Raw genomic sequence first — 17,601 nt, forward strand, 5'->3', positions numbered from 1 at the left:
TCCAATATTACATATAGAAATATGCCTATGAAATAAATAAATATGGCAAAATGAAATTAATTCTGAAATAAATGTGGAATTGTCAAGTCCTTTGAAAAACGGAAACAAAAATAAAACACATTTATTTATAGCCTCATATATTTCAGGATTTATTTCATAGCCATATTCATTTATGTTGTATATTAGTATTAATAAAGTATGTGCTTATTTAAGCCCATTTATTTAACATTAAATTACATAATTTTCACCTTAATCCAAATTACAAAACACACCTTTTCTATTTGTCCATGTTTAAATATATTTCTGCTAATGAAAGAGAAATATAAACACATTCCTCTCCAGAAACATTGTCCTTGTTGCTCTGGATGATCCACACTGCACTACCTACATTGTGGTGACATTTGATTTTTGCTCTTAGAGAATAAACACCACAGAAAAGCTTAAAAGAAGGACGTCTTACCTGCTGCGGTGTGGACGTCCAGCAGTTTGCTGTCTGTGCAGCAGACTGACGCTCAGGAGGAAGACGCCGTCTGAGAATTTATACAGCAAACCCAGAAACAGACCACAAAGTCAAAGTCACACTGAGACACGCATGCATCGACCCACACCGTCCTTCCTGTTTCACATGTTCTTCACTTCGGCTCGCTTCTGTCTCTCAGAGTCTCTCTGCACACACTCCCTCTTCGTTGCCTAGAAAATAAAACATTTCTGCAGCTGCTATGTTGCATTTCTTTTGGCTGGCGTCTGGTTTCTGCATCTATTGGTTTGACGTCACACAAGCTGCAAACAGCTGTAGATATTCGTCTCTTTATGACGTGAACATTAAGATTTCCACATGTTCATGCAGGTTTGAAGTTTTACTATGATTTCAATGATTACGTGCAGTTCTGGAGAATAATTCAAGTTAGAAAATGTAAGTCAGTTTGTCTGATCAATGGGAACACAACACTTTAGTTATTCATTTCACAAAACTGAAGTTCAGATTGTTCTTTACGGTCGTTGAAATTGTCCACAAGGTGGAACCATCGGTCTTTTTGCAAGCATTTCATTTACATCTTTTTTGCAGCTCTTAAATCATCTGTGACACTTTACCTGTCGAAAGGGAAACTGCTTCAACACTGTTGTCTCGTCACCTGAACTGAGGATGCAGGAGTCGAGCTCGAGACAAGTAGATTTGGGGTTTTCAAAATAAAATTGAGTTGCCTTCTTTTTGATGTATATGTGCACAAACACAGATGTTTCAGGCCAGATGTTTCAGGTCACAGCTGAGACATTTTTACGAAGGAGTTATTCAGAATAAAAACATGGTGGAGCTGTAACAAGTGTAGCTGACTTTCAGAACTCTGAATTGAAAGAAAAAAACATTGTGGCTGAATATGTTCACTAAGATAAAGTGTGAGACTTCTGCAGGGATAAAAGATTAATAAATATCTCACAGGTGAATCCTTCAACCAAATCTCTCTGTAAACTCTGGATTTCTTCAGTGTTTTAAAATAAATTGCACTTTATTTGATATATTTTTGCACAAGTTACAAAGCATCACAGAGGCATCATATCGTACTGCAGCTCTGGAACAATTCAGATGTACACATGGAGAATGAAACCAGTTAAACTAAGAAGAGACGCTTACAAAATACTTAGAGGAAAAACAGATTCTTGAGATGCATGTAGTTTAGCAAAATGACACAAACATGATGAAATGATCGTCACATTAAAGTGAGATGATGTAAATGATGCTGAACAGCGGCCACAAGCGGTAACTGCAGGATTCTGGATTTTCCTACATTTCCCATGATTCTCTACTGCTGTCATTCGGAGAGCCAGCGGGAACGTGTAATGGGATCATACGCAGAAAATAAAAAGGGGAAACGGACGTCAGAAATACAGCCACCAGAAGGCTACTGGTCATACTTACGATGGCATATTAGGGCAAGCAGAATGTAATTAATTAAGTGTCTTGTCGCTTATAAATAAAACTTTTTATGTTTAAAATTAGGAATTTTATGTGTTCTATTAAAAGTTACATAGTCTCACTTTAAATCAAAACGTTAAGTTCAGAAACCAAAAGTATCTAAACTTTGCAGACGTTCTATCCGTACACTTTCAACTACACTCTGATAATCTTATGTACAAGCTCTCGTATCTCTTGCATCACGTGTTGTCAGTATAAACACCGAACATGATCCACAAACACTTTACAAAAGAAAAAAGAACTTGCAGAGCTCCTCAGATTGTAAACATCAGATGATCCAAAACTCTTCCCTGAGGAACTCCGTCAGAAAGCTTGTCATGATGAAGAAACCTCAAACACAGGAGTTCTTCAGAGAACATCACGAGGAACCCCTGAAGCTGTTTGAGCGATGTAAGCTACACATGAAACACTTCATATCAGCCAGTTAGACCTCAAATCTTCAGCAGCTTTCAGCGTCTGCAAGTCAGGTGACGGCAGCAGCAGTTTGAGATTTAAACGGAAACATTTACGGTAAAATCTCTAAAGAAAAGACGCAACACTTTGAAATTTAACGTTTACATTTCACTCTTAAACCAAAATATAAGAACAATAATTCTCTTCAGCGTGAACTTTTAGCTTAACTTTGCTAAGTTTCATTAAAAATCTTCAGAATCAAAACAATTAAAACACAGATTTGAAAGTTTTTATACTTTAATAGACATTTAGTTTTCTTTAAAACTGCTTTCTTAAAATGTATGTCATAAAAACCTGTTGGTAAAATTGGTGTAGATTAAAATTGTATTAATGTTATTAACCTTGACCCTCTGATCAGTTCCTCCTCAAAGGTTTATATAGTTATTACTGTTGTAACAAGACGCTTCAGAAATATTTAGTAACAATGTTGAGCTCTTTTACTTCTACTTGTTTTAACCTTCTCATAAACTGAAAAGCACATATTTGCAGTGATAAAATAAATCTATAAAACATATTTACAAAGATAAGAGGCACCAGCTGTCCCGAGAGGAAGACGAGACGCAGCTCTGATGTTTAGAAATGCTTCATCATTTTTAAACTGGATTATTTGCTCTTTGAATGTGAACTTGTGGTGAACGTCTTGAATCTTTGGTGTTTCCTGATTTATAATTCTGCTCATTGATTCCTGTTGAACTTGAAAGAAATGAAGATCTGTTGAAAACAAAAACCAGCTTCATCATCAGCAGATTCAGGACGCCATGAACAGAAATCATGAGGTATTCTTTGGAGGGGTTAAAAGTATTTTCTGTTTCCACGCACAAGCTGAATGTTTCCCACTTGTTTTTGACGTCCTGTATGGAAGCTCAGCGGGTCCAAACTTTCTACTGAAAGGTTGTTTTCAGCGTGTGTGTTTGTTTATTTATAGATCAGAAACTGGTTCAGATGCAGAACTGGTTACATTTGAAGTGAAATGCGTATTAATATTGAGTCGTCTATAAACTTCTCATCAGCTGCATTGATAAACTAAATGTTTTCTAGATGTAATTTCGCTTTAAGAGGTTTGTTTCACGTGTTCTTTGTTCCTCTTTGAATACGTAGGACACTGATAAACAGGCTTTGAAGTGTATTTTCAAACTCACGTCCATGTTTTCATTCAGTCTGTGGATGAAGCAGCGAGACTGGAAACATTCGCATCCACTGATTGGTCCGTTTCTCAGAGAACGATTCCCGATCTAAAGCCCATCAGCTGAATCTCACAATGTAAAAGTTCTGCTGCAGAGGTCACCCAAGTCCTCGGTTACCATCCACACAGTCGTGTTGCTCGCGTGGATACAAATGTATTTTCAGTTGAGATCAGCGTACACTTTTATATCATAAAAGCATTCACAGGTCAACGTTCTGAGGAAAGCGTCCTGGTTCATGTAGAACCAAGCGACTGCTCTGCGATGTGTTTTTGGCGTTGACTTCTTGAATCTTTGGTTTATTCCAGAAGTTTTATTTCTCTGGTAAAAATGATGTAGAAAGTTTTTCCTGTAGATGTCTCGAGGGCGGGAGTCCACTACGTCCGTGTGACTTATCTAAGTAATAAACGTTCTGTTGAGACTCGTCAGTGGCTGAGCAGCCGGAGACGAGCCAGCCAGCCTCCGAGCAGCGACGTCGACTGTTTGGTGACAGCCAGCGGAGGAGACGCGGCAGCGGCGGCAGACTTCTTGGACGCCGCTTCCTGGTAGGGGATGGTGGCGGTGTTGTGCAGGTTGGCGTTGATGAAGCACTGGCTGCCTCTGATGTGGTCGACCCCGCGGACAGACGGGTGTCCTCGGTACGGCAGGGGGAAGCACGGCTCCTCCTCTGTGATGGTGCTGATTCCCTCGTTACTCAGGTATCTGTGCAGGACGTCCTGGTGACCTGTTGAGGAGCGCAGACGGGACAATGAGTTACCAAGTCTGGAGAAAGTGTCCTCTTGTTTCCATCAGTGACCTCGTGCTTTGAACTCTTACAGATGTTTCACTTTCATGCCCCCCATGCTCACAAGGAAAGGAATACATTTAATGATCTTCACTTCCTCCTTTAGCCTTTACTGCAGAAACAAGAAACCAGATTTAAATATTGTTTATCTTCAAAGTAAATAATAAATATAGAAATATACGACTCCACGAGGCTTCAGGAAATCACATTCAAGGAAATGTGTGAAAAATGTTTAAATTTCTTATTTTACTTAGAATAGAAAACACCAGAAGTTCTGTAATTATATTGTTATAAACTTAAAAGTGGCTCATTGTGTAAAAGTAAAGAAGTTAAAGAAACTCTTAAAGATCTTAAATATCAGAACTAAAGAATCTCTAGAAGCAGACGGAGGATGTAAGATGAAGCGACTCATCGACACGTTAACACTGTTGTTGAGTCTCTTCTCAAGCGTCCGTGGAAAGAACTCTTTGTTTAACGGCCGAACACACATTCAGATCCACACGTTTGTTCCTGAAGGTGAATTCCTGCTGAACGTGTCGACGCAGCCGCAGCTCGGGTTAATAATCAACGAGGGAACAATTCAAAGCACGCAGCCGCGGCTTGTCCTCGGCTGGTCATGAGGCAGACAGGCGACGTGTTACGATAGCGGTTAGATTACAGGCGCTCGCTGCGACGGGAGGAGCTCACCTTTCCTTCCCTGAGGCCTGCAGGACGGGTCACCTGAGAACGACTCCACCGGCATGGAGACGGGTCGAGGTTTACCTGGAGGTCCAGAAACAACAGCGGTCAAATGTGCATGTAGAGAGAAAACATTTCATCTTCTGTTTGTGTTATTTTCTAACCCATAATGCATCTGCAGCAGCTGCAGCAGCTGCAGGGACCAACCTGGCAACCGCACACATGTGGTGTTCACGCCAACGTTTCATTAGTTCCAGAAGAGAACGTTGCAACTCATTTACTTTTATTATTAATTCATTTTGTCCTGAAATCAGCAGAACTTTAAAATGTCTTTATTTAGAGCAGGTAACGTCGCTCGTGATATTTAACACAGGAAGTCGCATCTTTTCCTCGTATTGTATCGTTCAGCCCTAAACGAGGGTCCAAGTACAGAAGTGTGTGTGTGTGTGTGTGTGTGTGTACACTCACAGCGTGTAGATGATCTCTGTCTAAGGCACACAGGGATTGGTTGGTTGAGTGCAGGTGGGGGGGGGGCCGATGGGCGCCCTGTTGTCGTCGGCAAAAGTGAAGCGTCGCCGCACGTCCGCGTCCAGACACGAGTTCGGAGACTTCGGCCTCATTTTCACTCCTTGAGACGCGCTGGTGTTCCCGTCTCTGCAGAGAGGAACGTAAGGAACATATTAAATGATCGGTTCCACTTTATAACCAGGACGATGACAGTGACCTGCTGAATCCGTGAGCTACTCACAGCGGGACGTAAGGCGCTGCAGGGGGAGGAGGGACGCACAAATCCGATATGGGGGTCTTCCCTCTCTTCCCGGGAGCGTCTGCGGTCTCTGGCTGTCGAGATCTGTAGAGACCCGGCGCTCCCTGAGAGGTCTGGACACAGAGAGAAACGTTACTCACGTTATAGAAACATAACGTCTACTTGAATTATTGTTTCTGAGCGTGTAACCACGTCTGTCACACGGCAGAGGAGCGAGCGATCGCTTTAATGGTGTTCATCATAAAACAGTAAGACGTTCCAGCTCGACACGAGAAACTGCAGACGAAGCGCTTTCGTTTCCTTCCTCGTCTCCGAAGCTTCCGTACTTCCATAAACACAGGAACTTCACTCGGCTCCTTTTCTGCTTCGCCCGACTTTAAGATGCAGCTGATTAAAGATCTACTCTAACGACCAAGAACATGCAGAGAGAAAATAGTCCCCAACAAAAGCACCATTTCCTCCGGTTTGAGTGATAAAACGACGAGCAGCGAGCAGCTGTTACAGGAAATAACTTTTTATTTTGATTGAATGAAGAAAATAAGAAAGAAAACCATAAAACAAACTCGCATGTTTTTAATCGTGCGAGTTCTCTTTCAACGTGATTCTATCATTTACACTCTGGTAATGTTCTTTACATAAGGTGACCGGGCCGAGAACCAGCAGGAGACGTCAGCGTTGACTCAACGCGACCTTTGACCTGAACGGTAGGAGTGACTGTGAGGTAAAGACAGACTTCAGATCTGTTTTGATAGCAGAGATTAGAGGCTGAGCCGGACCATCGAGGGGAGTTTAAGACTCCTATCTTCCCTAAACACACACATCCTGGACGTCTGTCAACACGATACTGAAGGCCGTTTGGTGAATTCAGAATCGCCACATTGTGAAGTAACGACCGAGTCACCTTTCAAAGACGTCTGACATCGACGCGGCCTGATGTTTGGACCGTTTCCTATCCCTTTTTTTCCAGGAAGGAGAAGAAGGGACCCATTGTTCCCACACACCTCAGTGGAGCAGACTGGGCGGCTGCTGTGTTTACTGGTTGCTCACAAACAGAAACTAGAAGCTACGATGACAGAAGGAGAACGCACCAGAGGGGCGCTGCATTTACCCAGAGGGGTTACTTTCATCCAGTGAACCACAGCAGACAGCTGCTGGGTTGTTTGTGTTTATTCCCTCAGTTTCAACCTCAGCGGGGGCTTTTTAAAGCTGCGTTAATCTGTTTTTTGGTCACTTGGGGGGCAGACGTCCACAACAACCTAACCAGGCATAATCTTTAGAATAAACATCTTAGCAGACAGCTGCTCATCTACACACCCAGCAGACACATTTAATTATCATTATTTTACTGTAACGTCTCATCGAATATGTTTCAGTGAGAAAACTGCATTTACATAAACGACCACTGACATTATTATATTATACTGCGAGTCAACGAGAGACAGGTTCACGTGTGTGTGTGTGTGTGTGTGTGTGTGTGTCTGTGTGTGTGTCTGTCTGTGTGTGTGTGTCTGTGTGTGTCTGTGTGTGTGTGTGTCTGTGTGTGTGTCTGTGTGTGTCTGTGTGTGTCTGTGTGTGTCTGTCTGTGTCTGTCTGTCTGTCTGTGTGTCTGTGTGTCTGTGTGTGTGTGTGTCTGTGTGTGTGTGTGTGTCTGTGTGTCTGAGTGTGTGTGTCTATGTGTGTCTGAGTGTGTGTGTGTCTGTGTGTGTGTGTGTGTGTCTGAGTGTGTGTGTGTGTGTGTCTGTGTGTCTGTGTGTGTGTGTCTGAGTGTGTGTGTGTCTGTCTGTCTGTCTGTCTGTGTGTGTGTGTCTGAGTGTGTGTCTGAGTGTGTGTGTGTGTGTGTGTGTGTGTGTGTGTGTCTGTGTGTGTGTGTGTCTGTGTGTGTGTGTCTGTGTGTGTGTCTGTGTGTGTCTGTGTGTGTGTCTGTGTGTGTGTCTGAGTGTGTGTGTGTGTGTGTGTTTCTGTGTGTGTGTGTGTGTGTGTGTGTCTTTGTGTGTGTGTGTGTGTGTCTGTGTGTCTGTGTGTGTGTCTGTGTGTGTCTGTGTGTGTGTGTGTGTGTGTCTGTGTGTGTGTCTGAGTGTGTGTGTGTGTGTGTGTTTCTGTGTGTGTGTGTGTGTGTGTGTGTGTCTTTGTGTGTGTGTGTGTGTGTCTGAGTGTGTGTGTGTGTGTGTGTGTCTGAGTGTGTGTGTGTGTGTGTGTGTGTCTGAGTGTGTGTCTGAGTGTGTGTGTGTGTGTGTGTGTGTGTCTGAGTGTGTGTGTGTGTCTGTGTGTGTGTCTGTGTGTGTGTGTCTGTGTGTGTGTGTGTGTGTGTGTGTGTGCAGTAAACTCTTGTGTGTTGTTTCCTGCAGCGTCTACGCTCCACCCCCTCGACCACAGAACTGCTGCTCGTGCTTCTCATAAAGCAGATATTAAGATGAATCAGGAGAAGAACAGATAAACTCCTGCAGCCGGTTGGACTTCAGTGTTTTGCTCAAAGGCACTTCAGCAGGGTGGATGTCTGAACCCGTTGCACTGACAGCTCACCTGTATGAGCGGCGGCCTCCAGCGCAGGTTCTTCAGCGGTGCGGGTGCGAAGCCGGCAGACGTTCCAGACGGCCTCTTCTTCACCAGCAGGACGACGCCTCCAGACTCCGCCCTCAGCTTCTCCACCAGGTGTTTCAACTGCCAGCCCACCTGCACCAATCACAGAGCAGAACTGTTGAGCTGCACTGAACACGGTAGAGCGCTCTCACGGGGATTTAGACTTGAAACTGGGTTCCATGTCTTTTCTGATAAACGTAGTTTGCGTAGTCGTTACCTTTCAGAGCGTCAGAGCTTTAACGGCACATAAAAGTACAACCTTTTAAATCTGCAGGTTCTTTAACCTTTGGACGGAGCAGGTCAGCTGTTGCCCGTCTCCACTCTTTAAACTCGGCTCCTGCAGCTTAATGTTTGTCACACAGACATGAGACGTTTTAAACGTGGACATCCTGTTGTGTCTGGGAGTGCAGTAAGATTTAAAAGAAATCTGGAAGGAGGTTAAATATGTACGTTTGTATAGTGATATAGTTCTGTTTCCTGACACTAACACCAGAACAGAACCCCGCGGACTCACCACGGTCTGCGTGTTGACCTGCACGACTTCATCTCCAGCATGAATCCTCTGAGTTTTATCTGCAGGAGACTGAAATCAAACACAACAACATGGAGCGACACGTCAGAACTCAGTAGAGGAGCTTTGTCAGAAGACACAGCGGTGATCAGAACCAGCTCACTCACGTTCTCCGTTGTCCCAGTGATGACGTGAAGCCCGTCGTACGTGGATTTGATGTAAATACCCTGAAAGATTTAAAGAAGCGTTTGAGAATGTATCTATGAATCTTCTATATAAATAACTTCCCGTGGTTTCTCTGTAGCTCCTCGCTGCAGTGGTGGCTTCTCTTTTGGACTGAAACACCTGTTGAATGATGATGTCTGTCCTTTTCTTTAATGCTGTTCTATCTTTATTTCCCGAGCTCACCAGTCCCTCCCCAGGCTTGATGTTGGTGATGTGCACCTCCTCCAGACAGGACATGTCACTCTTTGAGGGGTCAGCGGTGGCCTGGACCGTCTTCTCACAGACGCTGTTCAGAGCTCGGGACTGAAACACACACAGACAGATAATCAGTCTCTGCAACGAACACTTTGTATTAAACCGGATTCTTATTCTGACAATTATAAGAACCCACAATGTTTAGGATAGAAATACGACGTTGCATCGTTTGTTCACTTTGGCTTCTGACTTCACACCTTCTTGTGCACTGAGAGAGTTTCATCCAACACATTTTCAAAAGGTCAATTCAAAACTAAATCAAATGAAAAGAGAAACTTCTGACAGACTGCTCCATGAAAGAGAGGAAGTCTTTGGCAGCACGGCGTCTCCTGCCACTTTCTATCTCCCAGGATGACGAGCATCTGTTCTTCTGATGAGTCTAAACTGCTGAACCTGCTGTGGCACTAAAGCCGTCTGTCCCTGACCTCTGACCTCTGACCTTTCTGTGGAGAAGAACACAGATGAACCCCTAAGAGACCAGAGACGCACATTAATGTTGCATAACTGTTGGTTTTGTTGAATAACAGACAACAGAGGATGTTCCTGCAGCCTGAGGCCGACAAACAGCCTCACGTGACGGCGTGCTGAAGCACAGCGGGGGGTCTGAGCTCACGGGAAGCAGGGAGGTGATCAGGAAAACACAAAACCCGCATGAAATTACAAGTAAACCAGAAAAACATTCTCCTCAGGAGTCGAGTCGTTCTTTTGAAGAGGTTGGGGAGTTTATAAGTGACATGCTCGTCTCTGGGTGGAGTCAGTCTAATTAACTAACACACAGAACTACACGTCTCTCAGAGCTTTAAATCACACTGAGGGGAGTGTGTTTCTCTTTCTTCACCTGGACAAACAAACTCAACCAAAGACGCCTCCAAATGTGTCCCGACTAAAAGATCCCCAACAAGGAGAAGTCCTGCTTTTAAAACTTCAGTAGAATGTAGTTCAGTAAAAGTGGTGATCACAAACACGCAACACATCTGGAGATGCATGTTGTAACTGGACGGGAGCACCAACGACATTGAGAAATCTAACAAAGTTTGATTAAAATAATTGTCTTACAAAACATTAAAAGCACTTCTCAGTGTTCACAGGACCAAATGCAGCAAATACATTTACTTTCCACACGTCTCTTCATGCGCGTTTACCGTCGTGCATAAATACATTACTAAACCGTCCAATCCCGTCTCTGTATAATCAGCGGTGGAATGTAAAAGTACTGTACTCGTGTACAAATTTGAGGTACTTGAGTATTTTCTTGTCATGCTACTTTCTACTCCACCACATCGCTTTTTACTTCACTACAGTGTTAGTACTTTTACCCAAGTGAAGGATCGGAATACTTCCTCCACCACTCTGTACACTTCCACAGTGGACACTTGGACACTTCCACAGTGGACACACTTCCACAGTGGACACACTTCCACAGTGGACACTTGGACACTTCCACAGTGGACACACTTCCACAGTGGACACTTGGACACTTCCACAGTGGACACTTGGACACTTCCACAGTGGACACACTTCCACAGTGGACACACTTCCACAGTGGACACTTGGACACTTCCACAGTGGACACTTGGACACTTCCACAGTGGACACTTCCAGTAAAGTATATTACATTTAGTAACACAACTGAAATAAGTTGGACAGCTGAGATTTAGCGTGTGTTTCTATAAGAGAGTGTTTGTAGGTACAGAGCTGAGGATCAGCTTCAGTGCACACCTGGTAATACAGCCTCTAAATCTCAATCATTTAAATGGTACATCTCATCTCATCAGCTCTCCTGCTGCTGAAGAACTCACAAGGAACTAGGAGGTAGTTTTAGTGCTACACGTTTTAACACAGTGTTGTTTATGCAACTAAAGCAAACACACTTGAGGTGTCCTTAGAGGAAAGTCGGAGGGTCATGAGGTCACATTAGAAACTGATAGTTCTGGAGGGAAAGTGATTTAACATCAGCTGATTTAGTATTCTGCAAACAACAGGACGACCAACAGGAAGTGTTATCCAAGACAGGAAGTGGACGGTCCTGAGCTGAATAAACAAACCCGCAGATTCTCTCTTACACACACACACACACCACGGGACACTCAGTACACGACAGGAAAAGGAAATGCGTGTTCACTGACCGTGTGTGTGTGTGTGTGTGTGTGTGTGTGTGTGTGTGTGTGTGTGTGTATCTCCAAACATTCAAACTAGAGGAAAAAGCAGAAGCAGTACTCACCACTTCCAGAATCTTCTCCTCAATCTCATAAACAGTGCAGTCCTGTAATTAGAGAGACAGAATGACGGCCGTGCCTCCAAAAGCTGCACACTTCAAACGAACAGAAGTTTAGTCAACATCATGAAGTCGGAGTTATACATCTGGCAGTGTAATTCATGTAGCTGTTCGCACAACCTCAGTATTTCTAAAATCCTTTCTAATCATCATCAGGTGATGTTGCAGCCTCTCAGACCCTCACATCTAAAAGATTAGAAATGCAGTTACGAAACATTAAGTTTGTGTCCTATACCCACAGCAATCCATGTAGAAACTTTGTTTGCACATTTGATTGTAGGTCGTCTAAAATACGACAACGTAATTGTTCATTTTCAATAATAATATTAGAGAATGGGAACATTAGTCTTTTCATAATAATAAAACTATAACATAACACCGGCCTTGTTCTTTAATCGAGCTTTCATGTAGTGCAGATGTTCTCAATATACAGACGCAGCCGGAACAAATGTTTGTTTTGCCAATCATATGGAATGAGACAGTTTCCTATTCAGAAGCTCGTCTGTGTGAAGAACTGCGTGCGGGGACGCAGAGAGAAACAAGGAAAGAATCAGCGGGGAAACAAATATTCCAGAAATGACAGGAGAGAGAAACCAGAGGGAGGGACTGCGAACGCCTCCCAGAGACAGAGAGGATTCCTCCTGCGGTCGGTGAAATAACAGCTCCCTGCAAACGGGCTGACAGCGTGATTGCATGACGGCGCGGTGGGGCGACGCCTCAGCGCTGCACAAAACTCTGCGGTCACATGTAGGGAGGTGACGCGCTGCAAAGAATATCCTTCAGATGGGAATCCTAAAAACCTTTTCTGTTCATCAGAATGAGACGTTCTGTTACTGTTGGAATCTTCTGCTTAATTTAAAGAGTGGCGTTTAGTAAAACCTCAAAAAAGTATTTAAACCAATTAAAATGATTCCACCTAAATGAGGAAACTCTTGTGTTTAACGCGCTTGTGTTTACTGCCATGGTCCGACTCGTGCCATAAATATTGATTTCCTTGCTTGTTTTGGTAGCACTGGTATCTGAAGAGGACGTTGTACTTGTAAACACAAGTTATCTGGTTCATCGTCAACAGTCCCAGGGGTCACACTCTGATGTTGCGTTAACACAGAAACTTCTGAGACTTCAGTGAACACCAGCGGACACGTCTGACTCGCTGACCTTCTGGACGGTGGAGGTGAGCTCAAGGCACAGCTGGATGATTTTGCTTTTGGTGGCAGTGAAGTCGTTGGTGCTCGTCAGAGGAGTCCTGGAAACAGAGAATATCGGTTTGTTACAGTGCTGTGTTGTAAAAGCATAAATCAATGCTGTCAGGAGTTTGCAGGGAGGGCACCCACCTGTCACTCAAAGCAGTCACGCCCTTAATAACGTGTAACTTTAAGTCCTAACACAGTTAAAACGAGTGCGTTACATAAAAATGAATAAAGAAATTAACTAGAGACAAAAAGCCTTGTTTGGTACCAGTAAACATTGTAACGTGCAGGTCTGTGGAGATTCAAGTCCTGAAGATAATTAGATTCTTAATGATGTGGATTTAATTCTAGATTCAGATTCACTAAAATGCTACTGAACCCCAGCTCAAGGTTTTAAGAGTGCGTGCTTTGACACACGACAGATGTCAGGTGTGTTTTGGGCGTCGGAGCAGAAACTTGTCAGTGTTTGTGTGTAACAGCTGCAGCGAGCAGGAATGCTCTTCAAGCTGATACAAGCTGTGGAAACCTGAAGGAGTCAAACAGCAGACAGAGAGACGCACTGACAGCAGACACACACCACACGTTGACATCACTGATACTACGTGTGTGAGAGTGACAGTTTATGAGACGGTGCACTTTAATACTCTGACACACCTACTGAAGCACACACCTCTCACAGGACGTTCAGATGACACAGGTCTGATATAAACTCAACAATTAGTGTCTACCTGTCCAGCCAGGACAGCAGACTCTTGGCGGCTCCGATCAGCTGGACCACGGCGGTCAGGAACTCGTTGGAGGGCTGATGGGAGATTTTGCTGTGGTAGGCGGGGTTCTTCCTGCGCTCTGACACCGCGCTGTTCAGGTTGCTGTGCGCCGCTCTCATCTTCCCCACCAGCGTCTTCAGGTTGTCCTTCTCCACACCGAAGTTCTGTCCAAAAATAAAAACATGCAAATCAAAAATGATACAATTTAAAGTGGCAAAAAAAAACTTTTCAAAGAGTTGTCAAACCTACACCAGACTACGTTTATCTCAGGGCTTTGTGCAGCACATCGAGCCTGTGTTTCTCAGGACACGGGGGCAGAAAGAATTGCATAAAAGATGCTGATGGAACATCTCAAAGTTATTCACAGCATCAAAAAGTAAATCAATTATCCAAACAGACGCTAAATGTCTGAACTTTAACAGCATAAGTGCATCAGGACGCATAACTAATTACTTCTTTCATAGATCTGAAGAGGATCCATAATATATTCTCAGGCAGCTGACGGTGTGAACACGCTGGCTCGCCTGCGGCGGCCCAGATGTTTGAGGCGTTGTGGCACTCAGAGCCAATAAAAACATCTGCAGCCAAACTGACATTCCACCTGTCGGCTGACTGCACCGTACAAAAACATATATCCAACCTAGCAAAACACCTGGCAGAGAGATCAAATCAGAGTCAGGTCAACTTTCAAATCACGCGAGTGTCAATGAAGTTAGACCCTTGTTGGAGTTGATCAGAAGGTAACTGTCTGACTAAACACGCATGCGAGTCTCACTTCGGTTCACCATGAATTATTAAAATATTCAAAGCTTTTGTATAGAAAACCTGAAGAATTGAATATCTTTCAGTTTTTAGTTACTCTTGCAGGAACTGTGGTTCTGCAGCGTGACCTCTGGTTCTGAGTTCATATAGCTTAGCACGTAGCGATAACAAGGAGATTTATGACCATCAGTAGCTCTGACAACACAAACGAGCCTTCAGATAACTGTGCTTCATCGTTAACCACTAAACAGCGTGACTGCGTTATTTTAACTCTCATAACAACGCTGCGGTGTTTGAAAGTGTTTCAGGAGGAAAACTGATCATCTGACAGCCAACGGAAACTGCTGCTGGAACAAAACTGCCACGACTCTTCCTCGTGTGTGTGTGTGTGTGTGTGTGTGTGTGTGTGTGTGTGTGTGTGTGGGGTCCTTCTGTCAGGTGGGAGGGGTCACATCTGTTTCCTGCTCCACACCAGAGAACAGTAAACTGCAAAAAATATCCACAAAAGCGTCCCTTGACCTTCAATGGAGTCCGACAGGAAAGCGCTCCCTGAAGCGCTCGAGCTGCTGCTGATGAAAGATTATAATCATGACTCTGTTTCGGTCTGATGTCATGTTCACAATCTGTACTTGGGTCACATAATGACTCCTTTGGTAGTTCCAGTCGCTGAGGAAGTTTGAAAGACCCTGAAAGCTAAAAGTAAACCTCGAGTTTAGAATGTTTCTCAGCCCAAACTTTAGAAACGAGCACGAAGTCTCCTTCACGTTTATTAAAGGTCACGTGACCGGCTCGACCACAACAGAGAAACAAGAATTCATTCAATCAGAGGTACAAATGTAACTAAGTACATTAACTCAAGAGCAAATGTCACACACACACACACACACACACACACACACACACACAGATAATGTCACCATTAAATTCTAACAAGCGGAGTCATATCAGCCACACTTCTCTCCCTATTAGCACATTTTTCACTTACTGATTAAATGACTGAGAACCTTTGGGCAGATCGCACACTGCACGTTAACATCATTGATTCTTTACACCTACAATAAATATCTTTCCGTTTTAGGATCCTGAGTCCTTGTTATATGCACGTTATCTGCTCATAACACAAGACTACAATGTTAAAGTCATGTCCCAGGTCAGAAAACAAATATCTAGAAATAATCATCATCTGCCTTGAACTCCCCTGCAGTGAAGTTGACATAAGAATAAATGATTTACCACACACACACACACACACACACCTTTAAAAGTATTAGTGCGTCTGATAACTGCCTCTGTGGTCCTTTCATTTCCCCTGTTTGTCCGCGGTGACAGCAGAGTGTCAGGCTCCAGCTAAACTGCTGCTGGATCCTATTCAGTTCAGCTGCACCATTAAACCGCAGCGCTGACTGTAAATCCTCCTTTTCACTGCGACACAGAGTCAGAGCTCATAAACAGCTGACTGAGGGGCTCTGTCTGCAGGTCAACACGCTGCTTTGCTCTTTTCATTGTTTATCGGCTGCAGCTCAAACGCTGCCTAAAATAAACATTTTTAAAAAGGTTTATGAAATTCCTCATTTGCTTTTTAATAAGGAACTTTGGTCAAATGTAGTCACTTCACAGCTGTGTCAATCTGAGATCTGATTATAACCAAGTTTTCATTTCTGGGATGTTTAAAGACATCGTTTTCACGTCATTTAGTTGCTTTGAGGAAAGTTTAGCTTGTACAGTTTTGGGGAAGTTGGAGAACAATGTCTAACGACTTTCAACATAATCTAGTTAAAGTTTGAACAATAAAACTAAATGTTGTGTAGAAGTATTAAACTCAGCAGTGTGGGCATGTTGCCAGATCTGATAAAGATTTAACGCCGTGCATTTTATTTACATCAGCACATTCTCTGGCATGCGATCCAGGACTGCTATCGGACCATGTGACGGACACGGAGCTACACTTCATGCCGGATGCTCAGAGCCAACACACTGGCACGTTCAGAAAGGATGTTCTCAGCAGCAGCTTCGCTGCATGGAGACAGAAGAGGAGCTTCCTTTAAGAAAGAAACTGGCGGACTGTCCCTTTACTCTCCTCTGGGTATAATAACCATATTGACTGCAGGTTACTGATGTTGCAGGACTTCTGGTGGCTTAAAAGGTTCTGATAACTTGCTGCAGCCTGAGGTCTCGAATGTGTAAAGCTGCTTTGGGGTGTAACAGATGTTTGGGTTCGGTACAGGACTACGTCTTCAGTCCTGTCTTCAGCACGCGGTGAACAGAACTGTGAGACAGCTTTGGCAGTTTGTCGGTGGTTGACTGTTCGCTGAACCGCCAGTCAGGTGATCCCGGCCCATACAGGTAGAACTCAAGGAGAAACTAATAAATGAAAGACACGCTGAACAAAGAGCAGTGGGTTGGACAAAAACGATATAATCCAAACTGTTGAAGCAAAGTTATGAGACAGTGTTTGTGTGTAAACATCAAACCTATTATTAGCTCATTAGTGACGGCACTACAGAGCGTCTGTAAACAGAGTCAAACACAAGAAGCCTCTGAAACTATCAAACACCGCAGGAGTGTTCATCAATGTGGATCTGTTGCAGGGAACATAGAGTTAAAGGGACAGTTCACCCCAAAATCTAAAATACATATTTTTCCTCTTAGAGCTATTTATCAAACCGTAGAGCGGACGTATTCTTATCAGAGTCACATTATACACATTGTGTTAGATTCATAGAAACAAAGACTTCAATCGTGCCTCATAATCCTTATGTTTGCCAATTTTCTTCAGTCAGTATCAAAAGTAATCCAGTAATAGTCTCCATGGCAACTTTATGCATACATAAACACTCATAGTGCAGTGTGATGTTACCCTCTAATACTCATCCTGCAGAAAGAAAGAACCCGACAATGTGCAGTTAGTTTGATGTCGTGCGTTACTGACCAGTGCGCAGAGCAGATCCACGGCCTCCAGCACCAGCTCCTGGTGTCCGACCCGCGACAAGCCCAGAGACAGCAGCTCTTGGTGGGACATCCTGAGCAGCTTCTCCCCGTCCACCTGCTGCCGCTGGAAGGACGGGGTGTACTGCTGCAGGCTGTCGTCCAGACCTGAAGAGACAGACGGAGACACTGAGAGGAGGAAAGAGGAAAGCGAGAGGAAAGACCTTCACGAAGAATGTCTGCGCTTTCTTTAGGTTGTTTTGCGTTTCTTGACAGCCTT

At 43.8% G+C, this 17,601-nt stretch overlaps 2 protein-coding genes across 3 annotated transcripts in view; both read right to left on the bottom strand.

The window, feature by feature from the left end:
• Nucleotides 1–891, bottom strand: part of LOC115003527 (interactor protein for cytohesin exchange factors 1-like) — a 7,004-nt gene extending 6,113 nt beyond the window's left edge. Inside the window, exon 1 of one of the 2 annotated variants that reach the window (XM_029425352.1) lies at nucleotides 461–891. The gene's annotated coding sequence lies outside the window, so the exon portion shown is untranslated. The remainder of the gene's footprint in view (nucleotides 1–460) is intronic. The other variant, XM_029425353.1, reaches the window with a different exon arrangement.
• Nucleotides 892–1,484: 593 nt separating this feature from the next.
• The window catches only part of LOC115003875 (connector enhancer of kinase suppressor of ras 3-like), a 28,584-nt gene continuing 12,467 nt past the window's right edge, over nucleotides 1,485–17,601 (bottom strand). Inside the window, exons 2-13 of the mRNA XM_029425820.1 lie at nucleotides 17,326–17,489; nucleotides 13,596–13,798; nucleotides 12,836–12,923; nucleotides 11,624–11,665; nucleotides 9,331–9,450; nucleotides 9,090–9,149; nucleotides 8,926–8,994; nucleotides 8,355–8,504; nucleotides 5,817–5,947; nucleotides 5,568–5,722; nucleotides 5,078–5,152; nucleotides 1,485–4,330 (exon numbers count right to left, since the gene is read on the bottom strand). Coding sequence (XP_029281680.1) covers nucleotides 4,032–4,330; nucleotides 5,078–5,152; nucleotides 5,568–5,722; nucleotides 5,817–5,947; nucleotides 8,355–8,504; nucleotides 8,926–8,994; nucleotides 9,090–9,149; nucleotides 9,331–9,450; nucleotides 11,624–11,665; nucleotides 12,836–12,923; nucleotides 13,596–13,798; nucleotides 17,326–17,489 — 1,556 coding nt within the window. The 3' untranslated portion in view covers nucleotides 1,485–4,031. The remainder of the gene's footprint in view (nucleotides 4,331–5,077; nucleotides 5,153–5,567; nucleotides 5,723–5,816; nucleotides 5,948–8,354; nucleotides 8,505–8,925; nucleotides 8,995–9,089; nucleotides 9,150–9,330; nucleotides 9,451–11,623; nucleotides 11,666–12,835; nucleotides 12,924–13,595; nucleotides 13,799–17,325; nucleotides 17,490–17,601) is intronic.

This window comes from Cottoperca gobio, chromosome 24, assembly GCF_900634415.1.
Source record: "Cottoperca gobio chromosome 24, fCotGob3.1, whole genome shotgun sequence".
Classification (NCBI taxonomy): domain Eukaryota; kingdom Metazoa; phylum Chordata; class Actinopteri; order Perciformes; family Bovichtidae; genus Cottoperca; species Cottoperca gobio.